Raw genomic sequence first — 25,071 nt, forward strand, 5'->3', positions numbered from 1 at the left:
GCGCCCGGCCTGATCCTGCGCGGGGCTGAGCGCAGGGGGGGGGTTGTCCTGAAGGGGAGACCCCCCCCCAAGGTGGGAGACCCCCCCCCGAGCCTTGAAGGTGTGCCAAGGGGGGCTGGAGGCTGGGGGTGCCCACAAGGTGGGGGAGCCCTATGGGATTTGGGGGGGGTCTGCAGCCCCCCCCCGGGACCCCCAAACTGCCCCACGCTGCGTTTTGGGGTGCTGCAGGGCACTGCGGGGAGGGAGGATCTCACACCAGTCCCCCCAGTTCCTCCCAGTTCAGCTCAAGGTGGGGCCAGGTAAGGCTCCCTGGGGGGGGGGGGCGCATCCTTCCCCATTCTCCCCCCCCGGCTGGGAACAGCTCCTCCTGCCCCATCCCATCCCCTCCAACCCACCCCAGCACCGCTGCTGCCCCCTTTCCTTTCGGGCTCTCCCTTTCTCCCCGGCTTCCTGACGCCTCCCAGTTCAGCCCAGTTCAACCCAGTGCAGCCCAGTCCCGTCCGGCGGGTGCTGCTGGCTCCAGTCCCTGCTTTCGTGCCGCCGAGGCGAGGAGGCGCCTTGCTCTCGCCTGCGGTTGACTCAGCTTTAGGGCCTCCAGCACCCAGCGGGGCGCGGGGGGCACCCCTGGAGACGAGGGTCCCCGTGGGGGCTCGGGGTGGGGGGGCCACGAACCACGGCCGGGGGCCCATGGCCCCACAAAATCCCCCGGGCAGGTAAGGGCGGCCGCGGGGGTGACCCCGTTACCGGCCCCACAGCACGGGAAATGGGGGCTGGGGGTAGGATTTGGGGTCTGGCTGCTCTCACGGGGGGGCTGCAGCCTCCAAATTTCGCTCTTTGCTTTGGGGGGTCCCAGGAGCCCCCATTTTTGGGTGGATTTTTTGCCTGCTCCGCTGGGAGCCCTGCAGGTGTGGGTTGAGCTGGATGGGCCCCGAGGCCACGGTGATGGGCTGCGGGGCCCCGGGTGCAGGCTGGGGGGTTGGGGGGGTGCCAGGAGGGGGCTGCCAGCCCGGGGGGGGGGCTCGGCTGCATTTTGGGAGGGGGCCCTTTGCATGCACCCCATGCACCGGGGCTTGCGAAGGGCAACGGGGGCTGCGCACCCCCATCTTGCGGCTTACTGGGGAGGTTTGACTGGTTTAACTGGTCTCCCCTGTGTCTGTGTCTGGGGGTGGGGGGGTTCCTTGCACACCGGTGGGTGTGGGGCTGGCTTTTTTTTTCCTGCTGCCCCCCTCCTGCGCTTCCCCCCCCCCCGCCCGGGTGTCTGTGAGGGGCAAGGAAACCGCAAGCGCGCGTGGGCCAGCCCTCGGTGACATTTTGGGTGCTGCTGTGTTCCGGGGGGGGCGGGGGGGGGGGACAAGGACACCCCCGCGGGCTGGGCCCATGTAAACAGGATACGGGTTTGGGGGGGGAGGCAGCGACGGGCCCCAGCATCGCCCCGTCCCGGTGCCAGCCCCTCGTCCCCGGCACCGCTCGGTGGCACCGAGGGGGCACCGGGTGGCTTCGGCTCTGCGCAGGCTGCCGGTGGGTTTTGCGCCCCCCCCCTTGGGACAGGGTGGGGATGGGGGTGCTGGGGGGGGGGCCCGGTGGTGCTGTGGGTCCCCGGTGCTGTCACGGTGCCCGGTGTGAGCTGTGGAAGGTCCCCGGGGTGGTGGTGGTGGCTGGCACCTGGTTCCTCGCCGGCACCGGGGCGCTCAGCACCACCCTGCTGGGTCCTGGCCTGGGCTCCCCAGCGCCTGGCCCTGCTGGGGGACACCAGGGACCCCCCCCCGGGGTGGCAGGGCCACTTGTGGGGCTGGGACACGGTGACCAGGGCCACCCGTGGGGCTGGGGACAGGGCTGGAGCCCCTGGGGTGCCCGCTGGGTGCGGCCATGCCGGTGCTCGCGTCCCGATGGGGCCCTGGGGTGGGGATTTTTGGGGTGTGGGGGGGCTGATCCTGCCCCACCGTTGCTGCAATTTCCCGTGCCGGGCAGCGCTTTCCCAACTCCGGGCCAGGAAGGAGGGCGGTGAGGCAACTGTGTGATGAGCTGGGCACGTTCTCAGCCCGCCTGGGACGGACCTGAGGGGGGTGCTGGCTTCCCGAGCCCCCCCGTGCCACCCGTCCCCGTGCCCTGGTGCCCACTGAGTACCGCGGGAGCCCGGCTGTGGGGCCCTGCTGGGAGCAGGGAAGGGAAGAAGCCGGCCCCGAGCGAACGCCCTTGGCAAACAGGGGCTGGCCCTGGCACGGGGCCGCAGCAGGAGGAGCAGCAACTCTTCCCTGCGGCTCCCTGTTGCTGCCTGGTGCCCCCACCACCCTTTTCTGCCCCCCCCCTGCTTCCCCTGAAGTTATTTAGGGTGGGGGGGCCGCGCTCCGTGCCATGAGGGCCCCTGCGTGCCATGCTACCCCCCCATCTCCCCGCAGAGGGTCAAGATGCTGCGTGCTGCCCACCCCACGGCCACCCCGCAGCCCCTCGCCCGGCCCCGCTGAGCCCCCCCCGGCATGCTGAGCCCTGCCCGCCGCCCCCCCTCAGCCTGACCCCGCACCCCGGGGTGCTCCCGGCACCCATGGCGCTGGAGCTGGGCGCCGAGGCGCTGCTGGACCTGAGCTTCCTGACGGAGGACGAGCGGCGTGCCATCGCCGAGGTGCTGCGCCGGGACTCGCAGCTCCGCCGGCGCGAGGAGGGGCGCATCAGGTGAGCCCCCCCAAATCCCTCGTAGTGGCACCCATGGGGACCCCACCAAGGGTGAGACATCCTTGGGGACAGCACGGTCCCTTCCCCATGGCAGGGTGAAGCCCCCCCAGTGGGTGATGAGGGCATCGGGGACCAAACCCTGTGGGAGATGGGTGCTGGTGTCCTCGCCGTGGTGGCCCCGTGGCTACTTGGGGCGGTTAACAGGGCAGAGGGCGGTGGCACGGGTGGCATGGGTGGCACGGGGACCCTGCTGGCACCTGGGGGTGACCGGGGGGATGTTTTTTTTTGGCCAATGCCACCAGCAAGCTGCGCAAGTCGGTGTCGGACCCTGCCCGGCTGCGGACCCTCACCGGGGACTGGTTCTGCGACGTGCGCGCCCAGCGCCACCGGCACCACCTGGGCTCCGACCTCGTCCGCGCCTCCATCCGCCGCAGGAGGCGGCCGCGGGGTAGGCAGGGATGGGGTTTAGGGGGGAAGGATAATGGGGGGGGCACAGCCACAGCTCTCTGAGCCACCCCTTCCTGTACCCAAGGAGCAGGGGACCCGGAGCGTGGCCCCAGCTTGGGCGAGCTGGAGGCGATCGGCGAGCCGCTGGTGGAGGAGAAGGAGGACGAGGAGCTGGCAGTGACAGAGGAGAGGTGAGAGAGGGTGTGAGGGGGGGCCCAGCACCCATGGGTGCTCCAGGGCTTGCTGTCATGGCAAGAAAAGTTAATTGGTGCTTCTCCTCGCAGCCCCTCTGAGGACGGAGCCCAGGCAGAGCCCCAGGTGGGTGCCCGACCCGATGCCCCGCTGAGGGGCTGGGGACGAGCCCAAAGGATGGGGCACGGGGCACGGGGCATGGCCTGACCCCCCCTGGCCTGTCCTGGTGACCCCGAGGGGACAGGAGGGTGCCGCTGTGCCCCGTCTCACCCTGTCCCCAACGTGCCACCAAACAGCCTGGCCCTACAGCCCCGGCACCGGAGGGGACACCGGGGACACCGACGCCGCAGGTGGAGGTCCCAGAGAGGGAGCAGGATGGGCAGGGACCCCCAGGTAACGTGGGGGGGGCAGGGGGATTGGGGCCCCCCCACACTGCCAATTGGCCTTGTGGGGAACAGCTTTGGTGCTGCTGGGGTGGGGGAAAAAGGGATCACACCCCAAACACACTGAGTCCTTGCAGGTGACAGAGTGGACGGGAACCCCTTCGGCACGGCCACCGTGGAGGAAGATGAGGAGGAGGAGCCCAATCCGGTCTGCAGCAGCCCTGGGGCTGGGCAGGTGGGCTGGGGGGGCTGTATGGGGCTAGGGGGGGCTGTATGGGGCTGGGGGGGGGGGTGTATGGGGCTGGGAGGCTGTATAGAGCTGGGGGGGCTGTATAGGGCTGGGGGTTTGTATGGGGCTGGGGGGCTATATGGGGCTGCTGGGAGGGGCTGTATAGGGCTGGTGGGGCTGTATGGTGCTGGGGGGGGGTTATGGGGCTGGGGGGGTGGTTATGGGGTTGGGGGAGTCTGTGTGAGGCTGGGGGGGGCTGTATGGGGAGCAGAAACCAGCACTTCACTGGGTTCCCCCAGCACTGAGCTGTGCCCAAGCACTGGGCGCTTGCTGGGAGCTGGGTGCCCCAGGTCCCCGCACTGGGTCTGAGTTTTTTTGGGGGGGTCACCACCTCCCTAAAGGCTCTGGACCCTTTTGTTTTACCTCTCCAGGGGCCGGGGACCCCCCCACCGGGCCGTGCATCCCCGCAGAACGGCCACGTGCCCCCCAGCAGCCTGCTGACCGCCAGCTCCTCCGTGTCCAGCCTCAGCTCCTCCACGGTACAGGGTGGGGGGGCTGGGGAAGGGCTTGGGGGGGGGGCTCGGTGCTTTGTGCCCCCGGGACCTGACCCCGTGCCCCCCTCCCCGCAGCTGAGCGGCAGCCTGATGAGCCTGTACAGCGACGGGGAGCTGGGCAGGGTGCCCGTGCGGGGCTGCGTCCAGTTCTCGCTGCGCTACGAGCTGGCCACGCAGGAGCTGCAGGTCCATGTGGTGCGCTGCCGAGAGCTGGCCGAGGCCAAGAAGCAGCGGTCAGACCCGTGAGTGAGGGGGCTACTTGGGAGGGGGCTCCGGATCCCTTTATGCCCCCCCCACAGCCCTTTCACAGCTCGTTTTTCGGGCTGCAGGTACATCAAGACCTACCTGCTCCCCGACAAGTCCAACCGCAGCAAGCGCAAGACCACGGTGCGGAAGCGGAGCTTGGACCCCATCTTCAACGAGACCCTCAAGGTTTTTCGGATCTCTCCAGGGGTTGGGGTTCTGGGGGGGGGTCCTGCAGACCTCGCACCCTCACCCTGCTGTGCCCCCCTCCCATCCTCACCAGTACAAGCTGGAGAAGAGGGACCTGCAGGGCCGGACGCTGAACCTGTCGGTGTGGCACCACGACAGCCTGGGCAGGAATCTCTTCCTGGGCGAGGTGGAGATCGCGCTGGGTGCCTGGGACTGGGCCAACACGCACCCCGAGTGGTTCACCCTGCAGCCCCGGGTGAGCCCCACACTGCCCCGAACCCCAAATCCCCCCCTTACAGCCCCCCATAACCCTCCTCCCTCACCACCCCAGACGCCCTTCGCCCCGGATGGTCTCTCCAGCCGAGGCAACCTCAACCTGGCGCTGAAATTCATCCCCGCCGGCTCCGAAGGTGAGCGGTGACACCGAGGGGAACGGGACAGGACATGGGGATGGGGACATGGGGATGGGGCGACCCTGACCCCCCCTCTGACCCCTAGGTGCGGGGCTGCCCCCCACGGGCGAGCTGCACATCTGGGTGAAGGACGCGCAGGGCCTGGTCCCGCTGCAGGGCAGCACCGTGGACGCCTTCGTGCAGTGGTAAGGGAAAAAAGGGGGGGCGTAAAAGGGACCCCCCTCTTGGGGATACGGGGCCAGGCTCGCTCACCCCGCTCCCCGCAGCTACGTGCTGCCCGACGACAGCAAGGCGAGCCGGCAGAAGACGCGGGTGGTGAAGCGCAGCCTCAGCCCCCTCTTCAACCACACCATGGTGTACGACGGCTTCCAGCCCAAGGACCTGGCCGAGGCGTGCGCCGAGTTCACCCTCTGGCACCACGAGGCTTTCTCCAAGCGGCAGCTGGGCGGCGTGCGCCTCAGCCTGGGCACCGGTGAGGCTGTGGGGAGCCCTGGGCACCCCAGGGTGCTGGAGGGGGTGGTGGTTAAGAGGGGGTGACGGTGGTTGTGTCTCCGCAGGGAGCAGCTACGGGCTGCCCGTGGGCTGGATGGACTCGACGCCGGAGGAGCGCGCGGTGTGGGGCCGCCTGCTGCAGCAGCCCGGCTGCTGGGTGGAAGCGCTGCTGCCCCTGAGGACCAACCTCGTCCCCCGTGCATAGCTCCCACCCCCCGGGGACAGTTTTGGTGGCGGGGGGACAGGACTGAGCTCCCCAGCGAACCCCGCGTAGGGGCTGGGGTCTGCGCCCCCCCCCCCCCTTCCCTGCACTTTTGGCTGCAATGAAGCGGCAGCAGACGGCACGGCTGGTGGGTGTTTATTGCTCCGAGCGCTGCAGCCTGCCTCCTCCATGCTGGACGTCCCCAAATTGTCCTTCCTGCCGCTCCCCATGGTGGCACAGGACGCGGCGAGGTGGTGGCGGTGTCCCCAGAGCCACCTCATGATGTCCCTGGGGCTGGGGATGGCTCCGCTCCCCCCTTGCCAAGCGCACGGCGCTGCTCCAGGATGGCTGCCCACAGGCGGTACGCCGGCCCGCGCCTGCCCGGGGAGGGGGACACGGGGCTGGCGGGGGGACACCGGGGACGAGCCGTGTCCCCCCCCGCAGTGCCACCACCCCTGGGGGTACCTGATGCCCGTGTAGAAGAGGTCGTCGCGGGTGGCGCTGCCCAGCAGGTCCCGCAGGGTGAAGCCGTGGGACAGGAGCTGTGGGAGATGGTGGCCAAGTGGCATCGCCCCGGTGGCCCTGCCCCACACCGCCCACGGGGCACAGCCCCACGGGGCCCCACAGCCTCACCGTGGCCGTGGTGGCGGGGTCCGTGCCGTGCTGCTGCAGCCACTCGAGGAGGAGGGGGTCGGCCTGGCCACAGGGGACGGGCTCCGGGGACGGGGACAAGGGACCCTGCCCCGCGGTGGCCTCGCCGTGCTCACCACGGTGCTGGGGGTGGCTGGGGACCGTGGCATCCCCAATCCCGGAGCGAAGTGCCCGCTGCACCAGCTGCTGCCATTCCTGCTCCTTCTCGGCCAGCTCCCGGAGCAACCTGGGGGGAGAGCGGGGACACAGACCGGCTCCTGGGGACACGGGGTGGCACCGGGGGGGCACAGCGATGTGCCAAGCCCTACCTGTCCGTCTCCGTGCGCAGGCGGCAGAGCTGTGCCACCAGTGCTGAGCCCCCCTCCCCGGGGCTGGGGCCGGTGCTGAGCCCCGAATTGGTGCTGTCCCACGGGGTCTGGCTGCTGGGGACGGAGAGCCTGGGCGGCGTGGGGTCGTCCTTGTCACCTGTGTCCTTGTCACCAGCCTCCTGCAGCCCGCTGGCCGTCATTCCTAGGTCTGGGGGACAGAGGGTGGGCACAGAGAGAGGGGCAATGACCCCCTCCCGAGGGGCTGCCCCTCACTGAGCCATAGTGGTGACACCCTGACCCCGAGTCCTGGCCACCCCCGGGTGCCACCCACCTCTCACGAGCACGGTGAGAGCCGCCTGCACCGCCTGGCTGATGGCGTCGTCCAGCGCAAACATCCAGTGGGGTTTGACGTGGTGCCGGCGCAGCGCCTGCCTCACCTGCAAGGGGCAGAGCCGGGACAGAGCCGCGCCGACACCAAAGGGTCACCGACACCAAAGGGTCACCAGCACCAAAGCATCACTGGCACCAAAGCATCACCACCCCCAAACCATTGCTGACCCCAAATCATCACTGAACCCAAACCATTGCCAACCCCAAACCATCGCTGACCCCAAACCATCACCAACCCCAAACCATTGCTGACCCCAAATCATCACTGACCCCAAACCATCACCAAAGCCAAACCATCACCAACCCCAAACCATTGCCGCCCCCAAATCATCACCGCCACCAAACCATTGCCAACCCCAACCCATTACTGACCCCAAACCATCGCTGCCACCAAACCACAGCTGACCCCAAACCATCACTGACCCCAAATCATCGCCGACCCCAAACCATCACTGCCACCAAGCCATCGCTGACCCCAAACCATCACCAACCACGAAACCATCACCGCCCCCACACCACCGCCGTGCTGGAGCAGTGCCGGCCCCACGCCGTACCCGATGCACTCACCACCGCCTGGAATCCAAGGAGGGGACCCCGCAGGTGGGGCAGGCTGAGCCCGTCCTCCCGCAGCCGCTCCTGCAGCGCCAGGAGCTCGCGGCGCAGCTGGTGCCGCGCGGGGCGCTGGATGTAGCTCCGCAGGCAGCCCAGCAGCAGGGCGATGTGCTCCGAGCCCAGCCGTGTCCCCGACGCACCCTGGATGGGTAAAAAAAAAAGATCTTTGGGGGTGCTGCTCCTTCCACGCCAGCCCCCGGCAGCCGCTCGCTGCCCCCCGTCGTGCCCCCACCTGGCTCTCCTGCAAGGCGGCCGCGATGCCGGGCGCCTCGTCGGCGAGGATGCGCAGCAGCGTGGCGCGGCGCTTGCTGTCCTGCCGCAGCACGAAGCGGTCGCTGCTCTCCTCCGGCGAGGATGAGCGCAGGCTGTGGTCGGAGCCGGCCGAGCCCTGGGGAGAGCTGGAGAGGGGCGGTGTGGGATCAACCCCCCCGCCTCCCAAATCGATGTTCCCAGTGCCCTGAAGGTGACCAGGAGCCACCCCGCTCTTCCAACTGGGTTAACTGGGGGAGAACCCAACAGGAGGCAGAAATCCAGCCCCCTCCCCGGGGTCTCTCCACCCTCCTGGTGCCCGGGATGCCCTAACCCCGAGTACCTGCAGCGGGGGGCTGCCTCACTGGGGCAGTGTGGGAGCAGGGGGCTGCCCCCAGTGCCCCCCCCTGCGCCCTCCTGCCTGGCCGAGGAACGTCCCCTGGTGCCATCGGTGCCCTCCGCGTCCCCATCCCGGCGCTCCAGGCGGGGGGAGTCTGCCAAAAAGAGGATGGAAACGGAGCAGGTCGGTGGGCAGCTCTGGCCAGGAGCCCCCCAGGACCCCCCCCAAAAGCTCACCCCCTGCTGCAGGCACCGCCTGGCCCCGGGCACGCCTGGCACTGGCCAGGAACGGGTCCTGCAGCAATGCGGCCGCCGTGGCCCGCTTGGCCGGGTCGGCCTCGAAGCAGCGAAGGATGAAAGTCTTGGCCTTGTCCGACATGGACTCGGGCACCTCCGGGTGCATCTTGAACATGCCCACCTGCAGGAGAGGTCCAGACGGGGCTGCAGAGGGACCGGCCGCCCTGGCTGGGGGCGTTTTGGAGGTGGGGACCCCCCCGCGCCGTGGCCAAGCCGTGGGTACCTTGAACATCGCCGCCTGGGGGTTGCCCAGCTCGTAGAAGGGGGGCTTGCCCGTGGCCATCTCGATGATGGTGCAGCCCAGGGACCAGATATCTGCCGGCTTCCCGTAACCCCACGGCCCCTGGTCGATGATTTCGGGGGCCATGTACTGCAGGGTGCCTGGGGAGAAGGTGGGGAGGGAGGAAAGGAGCCCGGATCCCCCCACCCAACCCCCTCCAGGGCAAATTCCCCATTGCTGGGTGTGAGACCCCGGCATCTTCTCATCCTCCGCACCCCAACGGGGGGGTCCCGGCCCCCAGCCCCTACCCGTGAAGGTCTCAGCGCTGGGGCTGATGCCCGCCAGCCTCTTGGAGGTGCCAAAGTCGGAGATCTTCAGCACCCCGCTGTAGGTGTTGATGAGGACGTTGTCTCCCTGGTGTGGGAAGAACCCCCCAGAATACATAAAACCACCCCAAAGTAAATAAAACCACCCCAAAATAAATAAAAACCACAAAAAAAAAATCAAACAGCCAGGGCCACCGGGCGTCCCCCCAGGTGTTTGGGCACAGAGGGATCCCTGGCGATGGGGGTGAGGCAGGGGTGAAGCCCCCAGCCCCTCACCTTGATGTCTCGGTGCACGATGTGGTTGTCGTGGAGGTAGCTGAGCCCATCCAGGATCTGGCGGGTGTAGAAGACGATGGTGGGCTCGTTGTCCTTCAGGGGACCCCACTTGGAGCACAGCAGGGACGAGAGGCTCCCTGGGGAGGGCACGGCACCCATGCTGAGGCCGTGGGGCCCTCCCCGACACCCGGACCCCCACCTGTGGATGCCCCCCCAGGGGCGATGCCCACCTCCGGGCACCTCCTCCATGAAGATCTTGATGAAGCCGCCCTGGCTGACGGAGCCCAGGTAGCGCACGATGTTCCTGTGCCGCAGGCGCTTGTGCAAGGCGATCTCCTCGTGCAAGGGCTGCGAGAACCTGCCCGGGGGGGGGGGACAGGGACACAGCGGGGTGATGGGGGTCCCAAGGGTGTCCCCTCCAGCCCCAGCAGGGTGCCGGGGCACCCACCGGCTGTCCCGCTCGGGGATCTCCTTGATGGCGATGCGCACTTGGGTGCTGAGGCAGCGCCCGGCGTAGACCACCCCGTAGGTGCCCCTGCCCAGGACCACCCGCTCGCCCGTCTCCGAGTACTCGTAGCTGTACTGCGGGGAGAGAGAGGGGGCGAGGTGACGGCCGTGTCACCCCCCCACACACCCCGTGCCACCCTCCTGTGTCCCCCCCCAACCCCGTCTCACCTCCAGGATGGGCTGCGTGGGGCTGGGCAGCTCCTCGCCACCCACTGCCTGCTCGGCGAGGAAGGATTGGACCCGCTCGCAGAACCTGCCCGCGGAGAGGGGACGGTCCTGAGCCCCCCCAGAGATGCTGGGGATGTGGACACCGACCCCCCCCCATGCCCCCTTTCCCCTCTCCCCGATGGCACAAGGGTTTTGCCACCCTAGCTCATCCCTTTTCCCCCCCAGCACACCCGTTCCACCACAAATTAAGGTCAATTTGGGGGGAAATCGTGTCCTCCCATGCATCCCCCAGGGGGGTTTTGGGATCCCCCAAGCCCCCCCAGCACCACGGGGTCCCTGCACCCCCCTGCTCACCACTGGCAGTGCTGCTGGGAGGGGAAATAGAGCTGGAAATCCTCCTCGGCGTGCACCACGTAGAGGAAGCAGCCCCGCTCGTCGCACTTGCAGATGCTGGAGGGTAAAGGACCCCCCCCCCACAAGGCTCCATCAGCAGCGGGGTCAGGATGCGGCCCCCAAATTTAGGGGACCGGGGACGTGCTCACCTCACCCCCCGGATGTCTGCGGCCGCGAAACTCCAGCTGGACACCGCTTTCTGCGGGGAGGAGAAGGAGAGGAAGAGGAGAGGGGACTGTCAGGACCCCCTTCAAGCCCCCAACCCCAAATCCCAGCCCTACCTCCTCCGAGGGGTGCACGAGGGCGAGCGTCACAGCGTGCTCCTCCGTGGCGCTGCGCACCGCCAGCTGGGCCGGCCACAGCACCTTGCCGAGCTCCAGGACGAGGACCTGAGGCACGGGGCAGGCGTCACCCCGTGTCCCCCCGCCCGTCCCTTGGGGACAGCCACCCCCATAGGGGGTCCCCCGGAGGTGCATCTCACCGGGCAGCGCGGCGCGGGGACGAAGGGCTGGCACGCGGCGAGGAGGAAGGCCAGCCAGAAATCAGCCAGCTCCTGCCGCGCCGACGGCACCGGGGGGCTCTTCTGGAAGTGTTTGTAGAGCAGGAAGGTCTCCATGACCGACACCAGGTACCTGCGGGGCACGGAGATGTCCCAGCAGACCCCCAAAACGGAGAGCCAGCCCACCCCAGCAGGGTGAGGGCTCGGCGTGCCGCTCACCAGCTGGGCGCGTTGAGCTTGTAGAGCTTCTCGGAGGCCTGGATGACTTTGCCCAGGTCGTTGGCCAAGATGCCAGCCCCCAGGCAGAAGCCCACGTCCCAGTAGTGCCGCAGCTCCTCCAGGCTGCCCTTGCGGCCCTGCAGGCAGCTCAGCTTCACGCCTGGGTGCGGAGAGCCACCCGTCAGGGACCCCCCGATGGCAACGGCCCCGAGGGGGACCCCGTCCCCAGCCCCCCCCGGGAGGGCACGCACCGATCTGCTGCAGCCGCACGGAGCTGTCGAACTGGTGCCCGGCGGCCACGAGGAGGACGGCGGCGTTGATGCCCGCGTGGAGGCTGGGCTCCACCTCGAAGGCTTTGCTGTACCTGGGCACAGGGAAGGGCTCAGCCCCTGGGGACAGCACGGCCACTGCGTCCCCACCCCCCCCATCCAGCCCCGGTGACATGGGACCGGTCCCATGTGGGGCTGGCCAAGAAAATTCGCAAGGGGAGGAAAAATAAAAGCCCTGCTGGGGTTGGCATCACGGCCCTTAAATTGTGGCTGGGGGGATTTAAAGGGTGGGGGCTGCGCTGCCACAGCCCCCTGCAGACCCCAAAGGGCACGCCGATGGCCCCGTCCCCAGCCCTGTCCCCAGCCCTGTCCCCAGCCTCACCAGTACAAGGCTCGGTCCCTCGCCCTGGTGTCAGTGAAGCTGGAGCTGATGAAGGTGTCCTTGTAGATGCGGCCACACAAGCAGAGGAGGTCGGGGGCAGCCCCGTCCCCGCGCTCCACCGCGGGCAGCAGCACCGACAGAGCCCGTGCACGGTCCCCGGCACGGTTGCGCCTGCGGACACGAGGATGGCGCTGGGCGATCGGCCCCACCAACACGTTTCCAAGGTCCCCTGCCCCGTGGGGACACCGGGCTGCGTGCCACCCCCCTGCTGGCACTCACCGGCTGAGGGCGAAGGCGTAGTGGAAGCGCACGTTGGGCTGCTCGGCCACGTCGCAGGTCGGCAGGGCCCGCAGGGTCTCCACCAGCGAGATGATGGAGTCGTAATCCTGGAGGGGGGACGGCGTTGGGGCTGAGCTGGGGGGCTCCAGGGGGGCGCCAAGGGTGATGCTCGCCCCAAACAGCCGAATTTTGGGGGTTTTCCAGCTCCGACAAGCAAGGGGAGGCTACAGAGTGTGCTCCCAGGGGTGTCAATGCCATCCCGGGACCCCCCCAAGCCCTAAATCCCCACCTGCACGTCGCGGTAGGAGAGGAGGAGGTTGACGATGATGTCCAGGCTGAGCAGCTCCACGCTGTCCAGGCGCTGCTGGATGCGGGCCAGCTCCCGGCTCAGCTGCTCGCCCCGGAACATCTCCCGCGCCTGGCGGATGTCGCGCCGGATGGTCTCCCGAAAATAGCCACTGCGGGGTTTTTTTTTTTGGGGTGGGAGGACACAGACACGGGGCTGAGCACCACCCCGGCACACGCGGCCAGCCAGGAGGGTTTGCCCCCGATGGGGATCGGGGTGGTGGCAATTCCCCTCCGAGCGCCGCCAGCCCACGCGGGCATCGGGGCTGAAAGGAGGGGGCCAGGACATCCCTGGGGGGGCCGCGGCCGTACCAGGAGTTGGTGGGGACCCCCTCCAGCAGCCTGACGAGCCGTGCCGTCAGCGGGGTGAAGAAGGGCTCGGTGCCAAAGCTGGGCTGGAAGAGCTCGGCCAGGCACTTCATGGCCCCGGCGTCGCAGCACACCACCTTGTTCTGGGCGGTCACGGCGTAGGGGATGAAGGTGTAGGTGCCGCAGAGGTCCTGGGAGGGGGAGAAGGGGTGAGGGGCCGTGCCGGGCCCGAATCAGCCCCCTCTCCCCAGATTTGCCACCCAGCCCCGTCCACGCAGCCCGTGTTATCACAGCCATCATTACGCTCCAGAGTGAACGCTCCCCAAATCCAGCTGCGCTCCCCCACGCTGCCGTTCCCTGTGCTCGCTCTGAGCGAGGCAGTGCACCCCATAACTCGCATTTAGGGGCACACCTCGCTCCCCCTGCGCAGCGCCCACACGCTGAGGCCACCTGGAGGGGCTCGAAACCCCCCCAGACACTGCGGCAGCAGCAAGGCCGGGGGAAAACCGTACCGAGTTCTTCTGGCAGATGTCCTCCTGGGGGGAGAGAGAGGGAGGGAGGAGAGGGAGGGGAGGGCTTAATGAGCTCCAGCGCAGAAGAAATCAGCTGATTTCAGGCTCAGGGCCCAGCGTCACCTGGCAAGCAGCCAGCCATGGCGAGGGACACGAGGGACACCGGGTGCCCCCAACCCCCTGCAGACCCCTCCCCAGGGCAGGGGGCTTCTCCTCCCGCCCCACTGTGCGGAAAGAGGGCTCCGAACGGGGTGTGCTGGGGCTCCCCGGGGTCAGGGTGACATCTGGGGACAATTTGGATGTGCTCCCGCCTGCATTTTTTCCGAGCGGTGAGGAACCTCCCCACCGTCCCCACTCGCTTCCGAGGAACTGGTTTTTCCCAGGGCAGGTTCCCAGCAGGATCGGGACGGGATCCTGCTCTGGGACACCCTGGGGGTCCCCGATCACCCCCTCCTCATCCCCTTTGGGCACAGGGAAACCTCTGCCAGAGCTGGCCGTGACCCTGGGGACTCAGCCGGGTTCGGGAAGGGGATGGATGGAGCTTCGCCTCCTGGGGGCACGGGTGCCCAAACCCCTGGCCCATTTTCAGCCCGGACCCGCAGCCACCGGGGCCGTCCCCGCTCACCTGCAGGGCCTGGAGGCCAGGCAGGGCGCTGTGGCAGCACAGCAGCACGTTGTGGGGCATGTTGAAGCTCTCCCGCACGCCCAGGTGGTAGAAGAGCGAGGGCTGGCAGACGGCGTCGCTCAGCTCCACCACGGCCACGTCTGCAGGACGGACAGAGGGGACAGAGGGGACAGAGGGGTGACGGGGACCCCAAACCTGCAGATCCCTCAGTGGGGACCCAGCCGCCTCTCCAGGGTGACAGCAGCTCTGGGGAAACCGAGGCATGGGCAGCCAGCAGAGCCACCAGCCCTGGAGAGCCCCCGGTGCTCGCGTGGCTCAGCCTGAGCCTGGGGAGCACGGGGGGAGCCCCTCAGGGGGGGCACGTCAGGGCTGAGCCCTGGGCAAACCCAAAAACGCCCTTTCAGATGCCCCACGTGCTGCGAGAGGGGGACATCTGGGCAAATTCCCAGCCGGCCGGGGAAATGCAGGAGAGGAAAGCAGAATAGCCAAGAGCTGAGCCAGCGGCCAGCAACAGCAGCTGTGCCGGGAGCCGCAGGGACGCAAAAAAAAACAAATAAATAAAATCGCTCAGCCCCAAAACTTCCCGAGGCGGGCGGGATGCTCCCGGCGACGCAGGACGAGAGGGATGGGGCTGAAAAAACCGAGCGGGGCGGCATCCTCACCGGCGTTGTAGAAGCGCTCCAGCGTGCCGGTGTCTCCCAGCACCAGGGTGTCGAAGGGCAGGGTGTGCAGGCGCGCCCGCAGCTCGCGGCAGGCGTCGCGCAGGGGGCGCAGCGCGGGGCAGGCGGGGGGCTCGCGGCTCAGCACGCACACCACGCGCAGCGCCCGCCGCCGCCCACCGCACACCGGGCGGCCCGCCGTGCCCGCCACCGCCAGAGGGTCCTGCCAGCAGCTGCCGGCAGCCGGGGCCGGGGGGGGACCCGGGGCTTCCATGGCTGGGACAACGGGGGCAGGACTTTGGGGGGGCCTGGTGGGCACTGGGGTAGGGTGTGATGTGCACTGGGGTGGTCTTTTCTTACTGGGATGGTGTGTGCGTTGCACTGGGGTGGTCTTTTCTTACTGGGATGGTGTGTGCGTTGCACTGGGGTGGTCTTTTCTTACTGGGATGGTGTGTGTGTTGCACTGGACTGTCCAGGTCTTTACTGGGATGTTGTGCGCCCTGCACCAGGATGTCCTGATCCTTACTGGGATAGTGTGCACCCTGCACTGGCCTGGCCTTTCTTTACTGGGATAGTGTGAACCCGACACTGGGCTGTTCTGATCCTTACTGGGATAGGGTGTGCACTGCACTGGGCTGGCCTGATCCTTACTGGGATAGTGTGCACGCTGCACTGGGCTGTCCTGATCCTTACTGGGATAGTGTACACCCTGCACTGGGCTGGCCTTTCCTTACTGGGATAGTGTGAACCCAGCACTGGGCTGTCCTGTTCCTTACTGGGATAGCGTGCGTCCTGCACTGGGCTGGCCTTTCCTTACTGGGATAGCATGAACCCTGCACTGGGCTGTCCCTTCCTTACTGGGATACTGTGCGCCCTGCACCGGGTTTTCCGGCACCCTACTGGGCCGCCCTGCACCCTACTGGGCTGCCCTGCACACTGCACCAGGACACTGTGCGCCCAGTTTCCCTGTTCCCTACTGGGACAGCGTGTGCTGTGCGCTGGGACAGCCGGCACCCTGCATTGAGCTGCCCCAGTCCTTACTGGGACAACTGGCACCCTGCACCAGCATGTCCTACACCCTGCACCGAGCTTCCCTGGTCCCTACTGGGACAGCCTGCACCCTACTGGGACAGCCTGCACCCTGCACCAGGCTGTCCCACACCCTACTGGGGAGCCGTCACCCTGCACCGAGCTGTCCTGCACCCTACTGGGACAGCCTGCACCCCACACCGGGCCAGCCCACACCCTCCCGGGACCCCCCACCCCACCCCGAGCCGTCCCGCACCCTGCACCGAGCTGCCCTGCTCCCCTCCGGGCCGTCCCGCACCCCACCACCCCACACCCTACTGGGAAATCCCGTGCCTTGCACCGGGAACACGCGCACCCGGCGCCGGGGAAACCGGCACCGAGCAAAGGGGAGACCCTACAGGGGTGTAACTAACCGGGGGTGCCCCTATGGGGGTGACCCTAACCGGGGGGTCCCTTACCTGGGGGTCTCTTACTGGGGTGACCCTAACCAGGGTGACCCTAACCGGGGGGCCCTTATGGGGGTGCCCCTACCGGGGGTGACCCTAGCAGGGTGTAACTAACTGGGGGTGCCCCTACAAGGGTGACCCTAACCAGGGTGACCCTATGGAGGTGACCCTACGGGGGGTGCCCCTAGGGGGGTGACCCTAACCGGGGTGCCCCTAACCGGGGTGTCCCGTAGGGGGCTGTCCCTTACCCCCCGGCCCTTCCTTCCCGTCCAGCTCCGCTCCTCTCTGTCCCGCACCGGCTCCGCTCCGCCCCGCGCCCCGGGCCCCGTCCCGAGCCGCCCCGCCCCGGGCACCGGGAGCCGCCCCCGCCCCCGCCCGGCCCGGCCCTGACTCAACGGCGGCCACGGGAACCGCGCCCGGCCCCGGGGCGTGGGGTGGGAGGGGAGGGGATGGGGATGGGGATGGGGATGGGGTGGGTGAACCCCCCGGAGCACCCGGAGCTGCCCCCCCCCGCTGCTGCCCCCCCTCCTCCAATGGGCACCGGTTGCAAAACGGGCACGGGGGAAAAGGGGAAGCTGCAGAGCCCCGGGGGGGGGGATGGGGGCCGGTTCCTTCCCCCCCTTGCTGCTGGTGCAATGCGTGCCGGGGTGGGGCCGGAGGGAAGCTGTGTGGTTCCCGGGGGGGGAAGGGGCTGGGGAGTCCCCCCATGTCCCCATTGGGTCCTTATTGCATCCCTGACACCGTTGGGTCCCCGTTGTGTCCTAATTGTGTCCCCATTCCGTGCCCATCATGTCCCCATTGTGTCCCCATCATATATCCCCCACATCTTGTCCCCATCATGTCCCCATTGTGTCCCCATCATATATCCCCCACATCTTGTCCCCATCATGTCCCCATTGTGTCCCCATCATATATCCCCCACATCTTGTCCCCATCGTGTCCCCATTGTTTCCCCATCACATCTCCCATTCTGTCCCCATTGAATCCCTATCACTCCCCCCCATCACATCCCCATCACATCCCTATCACATCCCCATCACTTCCCCATTGCGTCCCCATGTCCCCCCTGCATCCCCATCACCCCCCCCACACCGTTTCTCCCATCGTGTCCCCCCCAGTTGTGTCCCCATCACATCCCCAACTGGGCAGCCTTGGGTACAGGAGGTCCCCAGCTCACATTGGGGACCCAGAGCAGGGGCACAGGCACAGGGGACCAGTGGCCCAGCGGTGCCACCGGCCAGGCCACCGAACCCTTGTGCTGGCAGCCAAACCACGGCACGGCCAAAGGGCTGCCCGGCCAGCCAAACCGCCGTGCAGACAGACGGACGGACAGACAGATGGACAGACAGACAGACGGACAGACAGACAGCCGGGCGTTGCGCAGCCATCTCTGTCCCAGCCGTGGGCAAAAGGGAGGAGCGGGGACGTCGGGCACCCGGGGACACAGGGCACAGCGCGCTTTGGGGACAGGCAGAGCCCAGGAGGCTGCAGCCACCCAGCCTCTGTGGGATGGAAACGCGGCTCCTTGTCCCCAAATTTGGGGCACGGGGTTTTGGGGGGGCTGGATGCGGGCACACAGCTGCCCCCTCCCCATCGCCGCGCTCTGCTGGGGCTGGGGGCCCAGCGCTTCCCCAAATCCCCCCCCCCCCCGACCCCTGCAGCCTCCCCAGGGCCAGGAGGGGTGTCCCCCCCCCCGAGAGGGTACCGAAGGGTGGGATGCTGATTGGGGGTGCACGGGGGGGTAACCACGACACAGACACCAAAAATAGGAGGAAAATCCTTTATTGGGTCTTGGCCCCCACTGCGCCAGCCCAGGCTCTGCCCGGTGCGGGGTGGGGGGCTTGGGGTGGCACTCGCCCCCCCCCCAGTGACTGTGGCCAAGTGTCCTCCCACTGCCTGGCTTCCTGGTAAGCCCGGGGGGGGCCCCAAAGGCTGGGCTGCAGCTGGAGGGTCCCCCCCACCCCAGCACCCCATTGGGGGGGGGACACAACCGCGGCCACCAACACCCCCAAAACGTCCCCAGCCACACCGGGGCCACGGGGCAGGCTTGGGTGGCACATCCCAGCCCCGGCCCCCCTACATGCAGGACACAGAGGGGGGGTCCTGCAGCCCCCCCCCGGGGGCAGAGAGGCCAGCTTTGCATAGTTGTGGTGCGGGGGGGGGGGCAGGCAGGAGGGTCCCGGGGACGCGGCAGCGCCGGCCTCTTCTCTGCCTCCCCGGGGGGACGAGGAGAGCACGGCCCCGGCCTCAGATCCTAGGGCAGCGGACAGAGAAGGGCACGTAGAAAAAAAGGGCCTGGGGGGGGGACACACACACGGCCCCCCCCAAAGCAGGGGGTGCCCCAGAAGCCACCCCACGGCACCCACCCGGCACGGGGTGGTCCCGCACCCAGGTGGATGGGGGCTGCTGCAGGGAAGGGGTGGGGGGCACGGGGTTTTTGAAGCCATGCCCCAACCCCAAAAAGGCTCCGTGACCCCCCCCCCAGGACCCCCCCAGGACACGACACAGGGGCTGGACACACAGACACCACCTCGCAGAGTTTAATGGGGGCAGCCGGAGCTACAAGTCTCACCCCACAGCACACAGCACGCATCCCCCCCTCCCCAAAACAGCACACAGAGGGCGGGGGGGGGACACAGGGACCCCCCCCTCAACGTGTTCCTCCCCCCCATCCCCGGCAGCAACACAGAGGCACAGCAAAAGCACACAGCAAGGGCCTGACCCTGCTCCTCCAGGGGGCACAGAGAAGGGCTGGGGGCACCGGGGGGGGGGACATTGGGGACACCGTGCACGGGGCTGGGACCCCGCAGGCTGTGAAGGCACTGGGGTGATGGAGCCAGGAGGAAAAGGGGACCCCAAAACCAGCCCTGAGGGGTGGGTTAGGGGACAGTGGGGGCAGGGGGGGCACCCACGGGACAAGGGGGGCGCACCCGTTGGATAGGGGGGGCACCCATGGGGCTGGGGGGGCGCACACTACTGGGTGCTCTCGAAGCAGGACCACAGCTCCCATCCCAAAGAGGGGCTCATGGGGACCGGGGGCTGCACCCAACCTCCATGGGGACGGAGGTGACCGGGGTTGGGGTCACCCCCCCACCCCGCCCCGGGGCAGCACCCCCAGGAGCACAGCACACCAGCGGAGAAGCCCCCCCTCATGCAGGCCAGGAAAGACGAAAGGAGCCCTTTGCCCCCCCCAAAAAGGAGGGGGGAGGGATGGGTGAAGCCGTGGGGGCGCGGGGGGTGGCCCCCACCCAGCACCCAGCACCTACTGGTTGTCCTCTCTGGCAGCGTGCAAGGAAAGAGAGATGGGGCACGGCCCCCCCCACGTTAGAAGCCCCCCCGAGGGGCTCAGCACCACAGTGGGTGGGCAGGAGAAAGGGGCAAGGGGGGGGAAAAAGAGCACGGCCCCCCCTTGGCTCAGCCTTATGGGGTGGATTCAGGGCGCCCCGTGTTCCCTATGGGGTCGGAGGCGGGATGGGGCCAGGCAGCAGCGCACAGACAGGAGGCAGGACACCGACAAGGAGACGGGTTTAATCCTCCGTGCCACCCCCCCCCCCAACCCCAAAACTGCCCCCCCAACCCCCCCCAAATAAAGAGGGGACGGACAAACAGCCACGGGAGACAACACTCAGCGGCGAGACGGGACACGGCGAGACGGGACCCGGGGCCACCCCGATTTATGGCTTCAAGGGGGGGGCTCAGCCCAGGCACGTGGTGGTGTGACCCCCCCCCCGGGGAGCACAGGGCTAAGAGGGGGGGGGGGGTGCTCGGGAGCCTTACAGCGTTTGGTAGGTGCTGTCCTTCGACTTGATGAACTTGATGATGAAGAAGACGACGGCCTGGACGCTCAGCACCAGCACGATGCCGCCGATGAAGCTGGCCGTGTCAAATCCGGGGGGGTGAAATTCGGGGCTGCCGGTCAGCGGGGCGCTGGTGGTGCTGGTCCCTGGGGGCAAGGGGAACAAGGGGGGGGGCGTTTGGGTACCCCTACATCCCCCCGAGCCATCCCCAGCAAGGACAGAGGGGGGATTTGGGGGGTCCAAAGGAGGAAAGGCAGGGATGTGCCCCCCCCTCGGCCCCCCCCCGTGCTGGAGCAGCCCGCTGGCATCAATAATTCAGAGGGCAGCGGCTCCGGTTACGGCCGCAGCGAGCCCCGTGCCCTCCAGATCCCATTTCCTGGAAGAGGCTCCTCCGCTCCCAGCCCCTTCACCTGCTGCTGTCCTCCCCGTGCCCCCCCCCCGGCAAGGAAAAAAGCGAGGCAAAAAGGGGAAAAAACGAGGGGACAGGGACCGAGCTGTGACCACGGGGACAGGGCTGGCACCCCGTGGGCACAGCCATGGTGTAACCTCCATCAGTGCAACCCCAAGAGGGGGGCAGCGCTCAGCCCTCCCCAGGGGACGCAGAGGGAAGAGGTCGGTCCCATCCCATCATTGCCCCCCCCCAGCTCCCCAACCCCACTCACGTGGCGAATGCGTCACCGGCTCCTTGCTAGGGGGCTGTGGGGGCTCTTTGGTGGGGGATTTCAGCGCTGCTGGAGGCGACAGAGAAATAGGGGGAAGACAAAGTGCTGAGGGACATCACCTCCTGGGATTTCACCCCCGCCCCCCAGCCCGAAGGCCGGGCTTTTTTGGGGGTGTGGGGTTACCTGGGCACAGGGCGGTGGTGTTGTAGAGCACGCACGTCCCCCGTGTTGCCGCCCCTCTCTGCACGCAGCTCCAGGTCTCTGCGGGATAAAGGGAGCAGGAGTTTCCCAACGGGACCCCGGGACCACCCGCTGCGCCCCCACCCGCTGCGCCCCCACCCCCTTGGGTCCTGCCCTGGGCACGCATCGCCCTGCGGCACCCGCGCCCCGGACACGTGGAGGGTTCCCAGAGCTGCCCCAAACCCATTGTGGCTGGGAGCTGGGGGCACCAAAACCCTACAGGCTTAAAGCTGGAGGACGGAGCTGTGTTGGGCCAGGCGAGGTGGACCTGGACTGGGGAAAGCAGCTGGGGCCACGCACCCAAGGGTGCTGAGCTGGATTTGACAGGTCCATAGGAGAGCGCAGCCGCCTGGTGTTGGTCTGGAGGCACGGGGTAAGGGCTGGCTGCGGGCACCTGGGGTTGTGGGATGCCTGGTGCTCTCCACCCCCAAGGCTGAGCCCCCCTCACCTGGCTCCTGGGGTGCCCCGCAGCCCACCCAGACGCAGGCGGAGCCGTTGGGCGAGGCGGTGCCGGCGGTGCATGTCTGGCAGGATCGCAGCTCGCCGCACTCTCCTGCAAAAACCAGGGGGAAGAGCGGGGTGAGAGCCAGCACCCGTCCTGCAGGGACCTGCCTGTCCCTGTCCCACTGCTCCAAGGATCAACAGCCCCATCCCAGTGGGCTGCAGCCCCCAGGAGAGGGGGACACCCTCCACCCCACAACCACGTTGTACCCACAACCGTGTTGTGCCTACAACCATGGCACAGCACAAGCCCGTCCCGTCCCGGGACATTTTTGGGGAGGTTTAAATGCCACGAGGCAGCAGTACCAGCCTGGTTGCTCCCCACCTTGCACGTTCAGCACCTCCATGCCCTGATTGCCCACCCCCCACCCCCCCCGGTGCCCCCCGCTCCCCATCGCTCAGGCTCTGTGAGTCACTTGGGCGTTCGCGGTGCTGCTCCGCCACCAGCTCTTCCCCCACATGCGCTCATCATTAATTTAACGTGATGACTGTCAGCGAGGGAGGCTGCAGCGGACTCCGGGGAGCCGTGGCCGGGCCCTCCCTGTACCCAGCTCTCGCATCCCACGCCCGCCACCGCGCTTGCACCATCCCGGGAAGGGGCCGGGAGCTGTTTTTCCCAGGGGAGAACCCGTTTGCAGACTTTTTTTGGGGGAAAAAAGGGTGCTGGTGGCCTCCTGGGTCAGCCTCGTGCCAGGCTTTGCTGCCCCATCCCCATGGGCAGTGGTTTGCAGGGGGGCACCCGGCCACACCAACTCCCTTTGGGGTCTGCTTTTAGGGTCCTGCAGGCTTTTAGGGTCCTGCAGGCTGCCCAGGCCAGGCCTGGCTGCTCAAACTCCTCTTGACTGAACTGAGAGGCCTCTTTCTTCCCTCTCTGTGCCCCCCACAGCAAAAAGCAAAGGGGGCACCGGGTGGCACGAGGCTGGAAGTCGGATGCTGCGGACCCATTGCCATGGCTACGGCGTGGTGGGCACGGCGCCGGCCCCCTCCCTGCGGGGCTCGGAGACCCGCGGGGAACCAATGGGAAAGTAGGACTTTGTTCGCAGCGTTTCAGGCAGGTTTGTAATTTCAGTTATTTTTATCACGGCAGGCACAGGAACAGACGTTCGAGCCCAACAATGTCGGCTCCCGCTCCTGCCGGCAGGTGTGGGGAGGGAAATTGGGGAGGGGGCAGCGGGGCTGGCTGAGGTCGCCCCGTCCCGGTGTCCCGTGAGGCTCCCGTTCCTATAAGGAGTGGGAGGACGGGAGAAGGGGAGCAGCAGAAATTGTGGGGTTCTCATAATTTGAGCCCGGGGTTCCCATCCTTCCCCTTTGGGGTTCCCATAACCCATGTTTGGGGCTGTGGGCACCTGGGCCAGGAGGACGAGGGCTTCATGCTCCAACCCCAACTTCTTTTGGAGAGGGGCCTGGGCGCTGCGCCCCGCACACGGACACCCCCACACCCCTCACACCCTGAGGGTCCCGGCCCCAAACTGGTGCCAGCGGGGTCCCAGGGGTGCCACGGGCCGGGCTGCGGGGCAGGGGATCCGGGAAGGGTCCTGGCTCATAGGGGGAACCCTCATTAAACATCACCCCGGAGTTGGGCTTGCCCCTAAACCACCTCTCCCCCCCCAGCACCCCTCCCCGCGGGGCCGGTCCCTACCTGCGCGGGTGGCAGCGGGGCCCTGCGCGCACAGCAGCGCGCAAAGGAACGCGCAAAGGAGCGCGCAGCGCAGCGCCCCGGCGCACGGCGGGGCCATGGCACGGCCCGGCACGGCTCGGCACGGCCCGGCACGGCTCGGCACGGCGGGAGGTGCCAGCTGCGGAGCTCCCGGGAGAGCGGTGCGGAGCCGTGCCGCGGGCACATGCGCGCCCGCGGGAGGCGGCCCCGGCGGCGGGGGCGGGCAGGGGGCGGCCTCGCCTCGCCCCGCCCCGCCCCGGGGGGCCCGGCCCTTGCAGGGGGGGGTCCAGCCCCCAGGCTGCCCCCGCCTGCCCGTGGGAAAGCCACGGCTGTGCCCTCCCCCCCCCCCGCAGGGCTGCAGGTTGTGCTGCTCCCACTGCTCCCACTGCATGGACTGCTTGCACTGCTCGCACTGCTCACACTACATGTGCTGTTCACACTGCATGTACTGCTCACACTGCTCTCATTGCATGCACTGCACACGCTGCTTGCACTACTCACAATACTCACTGTACAGACTGCTCACACTGCTCGCACTGCTGACACTGCTTGCACTGCTCACACTGCACACACACTGCACACGTTGCATGTACACTGTGCACACACACGCCATGCACTGCACATGCACTACACATGTTGCGGACACTGCCCGCACACTGCTCACACACTGCACCCTGCGCACCCTGCTTGCACATCTGTCTGTGTGCACACTGCATGTTGAGCAAACACTGCACACCCCAGATGCTGCACTCACTGCAAGCTGTGTGCACACTGCACGCTGCACACCCTACGCACAGCACACACCCCCTACACGTTGCACACCGTGCATACGCTGCGTACACACTGCACGTGCTGTGTACACACTGCACACACACACACTGCACACACACACACTGCACACACACTGCACACACACTGCACGCACACTGCACGCACTGCAGGCACACACTGCACGCACTGTGGGCACACACTGCACACACACACACTGCACACACACTGCACACACACTGCACGCACTGTGGGTACACACTGCACACACGCACTGCAAGCACTGCACACACACTGCACGCACTGCATGCACTGCACACACACACTGCACACACACACTGCACACACTGCACACACACTGCACATCCCACACCACCGCACACTGCATGTGCCATATGTACACTGCACACACCACATGTGGTGGCGGTGGGACCCCTCTGGGGTCGCGGCACCGGGGGGGCCCAACATCCCCCCCCCAGGGTTCAGCACCTGCCGGGCCGAGCCCCCCCATCTCCCCCTGACCTTCGGGGTCTCCCCCCCACCCCACCCCCCCTGGGGTGCTGCGCTCCTATGGGATGCTTGCAGCGGATCCCGGTGCACTGAGTCCCCCCCCCCCTGCCCCGTGCCCCTGTAAGGTCTCGCCCGAGCCCCCCCGTGGGGGCAACCCCACTCATGGGGGGTCCTGGAAGGGTCCCGGGGGTGCATCTCCTCCTCCTCTTCCTCATCTTCCTTCTCCTCCTCCTCCTCCCTGCCAGCCGCCCTTCCCGCAACCCCGCGCCGGGCCAGCCCTTCCCGGCTCTCCCGGCGATGAATTAATTATTCAGGGCTAATTATTCCCGCGTGGGAAAGCCAGACGGAGCGCCCCGGCCCCGGAGCGGGGAGGGCCAAGCACCCCCAGCCACGCAGGGTGGGGGAGGACACCTCCTTACACCCCCGCGGCCACCCCCATGTCCTTTCCCCGAGCGGAGCCTCCCACGGCCGCCCCCACGCCCTCCTCCCCCAGGGAAGCCCCCACACCTCTGCAATGGTGGGGAGGGGATTTTTTTTTTGGGGGGGGGGTGCAGGGCTCTGCATCACGGCCCTACAAGGGCTTTGCAAGGACGCGGAGGGGGGAACCCGAGCTGTA

At 67.8% G+C, this 25,071-nt stretch overlaps 3 protein-coding genes across 7 annotated transcripts; 1 reads left to right on the forward strand and 2 right to left on the reverse strand.

The window, feature by feature from the left end:
- The first annotated feature begins 556 nt into the window (after nucleotides 1-556).
- Nucleotides 557-6,153, forward strand: SYTL1 (synaptotagmin like 1). Of its 2 annotated transcripts, none has more exons than XM_084496858.1 (15): nucleotides 557-713; nucleotides 2,397-2,667; nucleotides 2,970-3,115; nucleotides 3,200-3,305; nucleotides 3,399-3,432; nucleotides 3,603-3,699; nucleotides 3,827-3,924; nucleotides 4,350-4,457; nucleotides 4,548-4,714; nucleotides 4,802-4,904; nucleotides 4,999-5,160; nucleotides 5,236-5,314; nucleotides 5,403-5,502; nucleotides 5,584-5,789; nucleotides 5,875-6,153. In XM_084496858.1, exons 2-15 carry the CDS (start codon nucleotides 2,540-2,542, stop codon nucleotides 6,012-6,014), a joined length of 1,674 nt encoding a protein of 557 aa, XP_084352984.1. In that variant the 5' UTR covers nucleotides 557-713; nucleotides 2,397-2,539; the 3' UTR covers nucleotides 6,015-6,153. The 2 variants fall into 2 exon arrangements, with proteins under 2 accessions (XP_084352984.1, XP_084352985.1); XM_084496859.1 differs by lacking the exon at nucleotides 557-713 and adding an exon at nucleotides 1,466-1,518.
- On the reverse strand, nucleotides 6,151-16,074 carry MAP3K6 (mitogen-activated protein kinase kinase kinase 6). The gene is made up of 28 exons (XM_084496857.1): nucleotides 14,849-16,074; nucleotides 14,187-14,326; nucleotides 13,562-13,585; nucleotides 13,053-13,240; nucleotides 12,685-12,853; nucleotides 12,396-12,502; nucleotides 12,117-12,287; nucleotides 11,717-11,829; nucleotides 11,466-11,625; nucleotides 11,229-11,379; nucleotides 11,029-11,136; nucleotides 10,897-10,946; nucleotides 10,709-10,804; nucleotides 10,355-10,439; nucleotides 10,128-10,261; nucleotides 9,910-10,037; nucleotides 9,680-9,816; nucleotides 9,386-9,491; nucleotides 9,081-9,238; nucleotides 8,798-8,978; nucleotides 8,565-8,715; nucleotides 8,205-8,370; nucleotides 7,928-8,113; nucleotides 7,302-7,407; nucleotides 6,971-7,178; nucleotides 6,645-6,888; nucleotides 6,477-6,553; nucleotides 6,151-6,388 (listed from the first exon to the last, which is right to left on the reverse strand). Exons 1-28 carry the CDS (start codon nucleotides 15,117-15,119, stop codon nucleotides 6,289-6,291), a joined length of 3,915 nt encoding a protein of 1,304 aa, XP_084352983.1. The 5' UTR covers nucleotides 15,120-16,074; the 3' UTR covers nucleotides 6,151-6,288.
- Nucleotides 16,075-18,086: 2,012 nt separating this feature from the next.
- Nucleotides 18,087-23,386, reverse strand: CD164L2 (CD164 molecule like 2). 4 transcript variants are annotated; one of them, XM_084496883.1, is made up of 6 exons: nucleotides 23,160-23,382; nucleotides 21,468-21,572; nucleotides 20,963-21,040; nucleotides 20,780-20,848; nucleotides 20,098-20,263; nucleotides 18,087-18,574 (listed from the first exon to the last, which is right to left on the reverse strand). In XM_084496883.1, exons 1-6 carry the CDS (start codon nucleotides 23,254-23,256, stop codon nucleotides 18,568-18,570), a joined length of 522 nt encoding a protein of 173 aa, XP_084353009.1. In that variant the 5' UTR covers nucleotides 23,257-23,382; the 3' UTR covers nucleotides 18,087-18,567. The 4 variants fall into 4 exon arrangements, with proteins under 4 accessions (XP_084353009.1, XP_084353008.1, XP_084353007.1 ...); XM_084496882.1 differs by lacking the exon at nucleotides 18,087-18,574 and adding an exon at nucleotides 18,845-19,598 and having other exon boundaries at nucleotides 20,780-20,845; nucleotides 23,160-23,386; XM_084496881.1 differs by lacking the exon at nucleotides 18,087-18,574 and adding an exon at nucleotides 18,845-19,598 and having other exon boundaries at nucleotides 23,160-23,384.
- Nucleotides 23,387-25,071: the final 1,685 nt, after the last annotated feature.

Source organism: Aythya ferina (assembly GCF_964211825.1).
Source record: "Aythya ferina genome assembly, chromosome: 24".
In the NCBI taxonomy this organism is placed as follows: domain Eukaryota; kingdom Metazoa; phylum Chordata; class Aves; order Anseriformes; family Anatidae; genus Aythya; species Aythya ferina.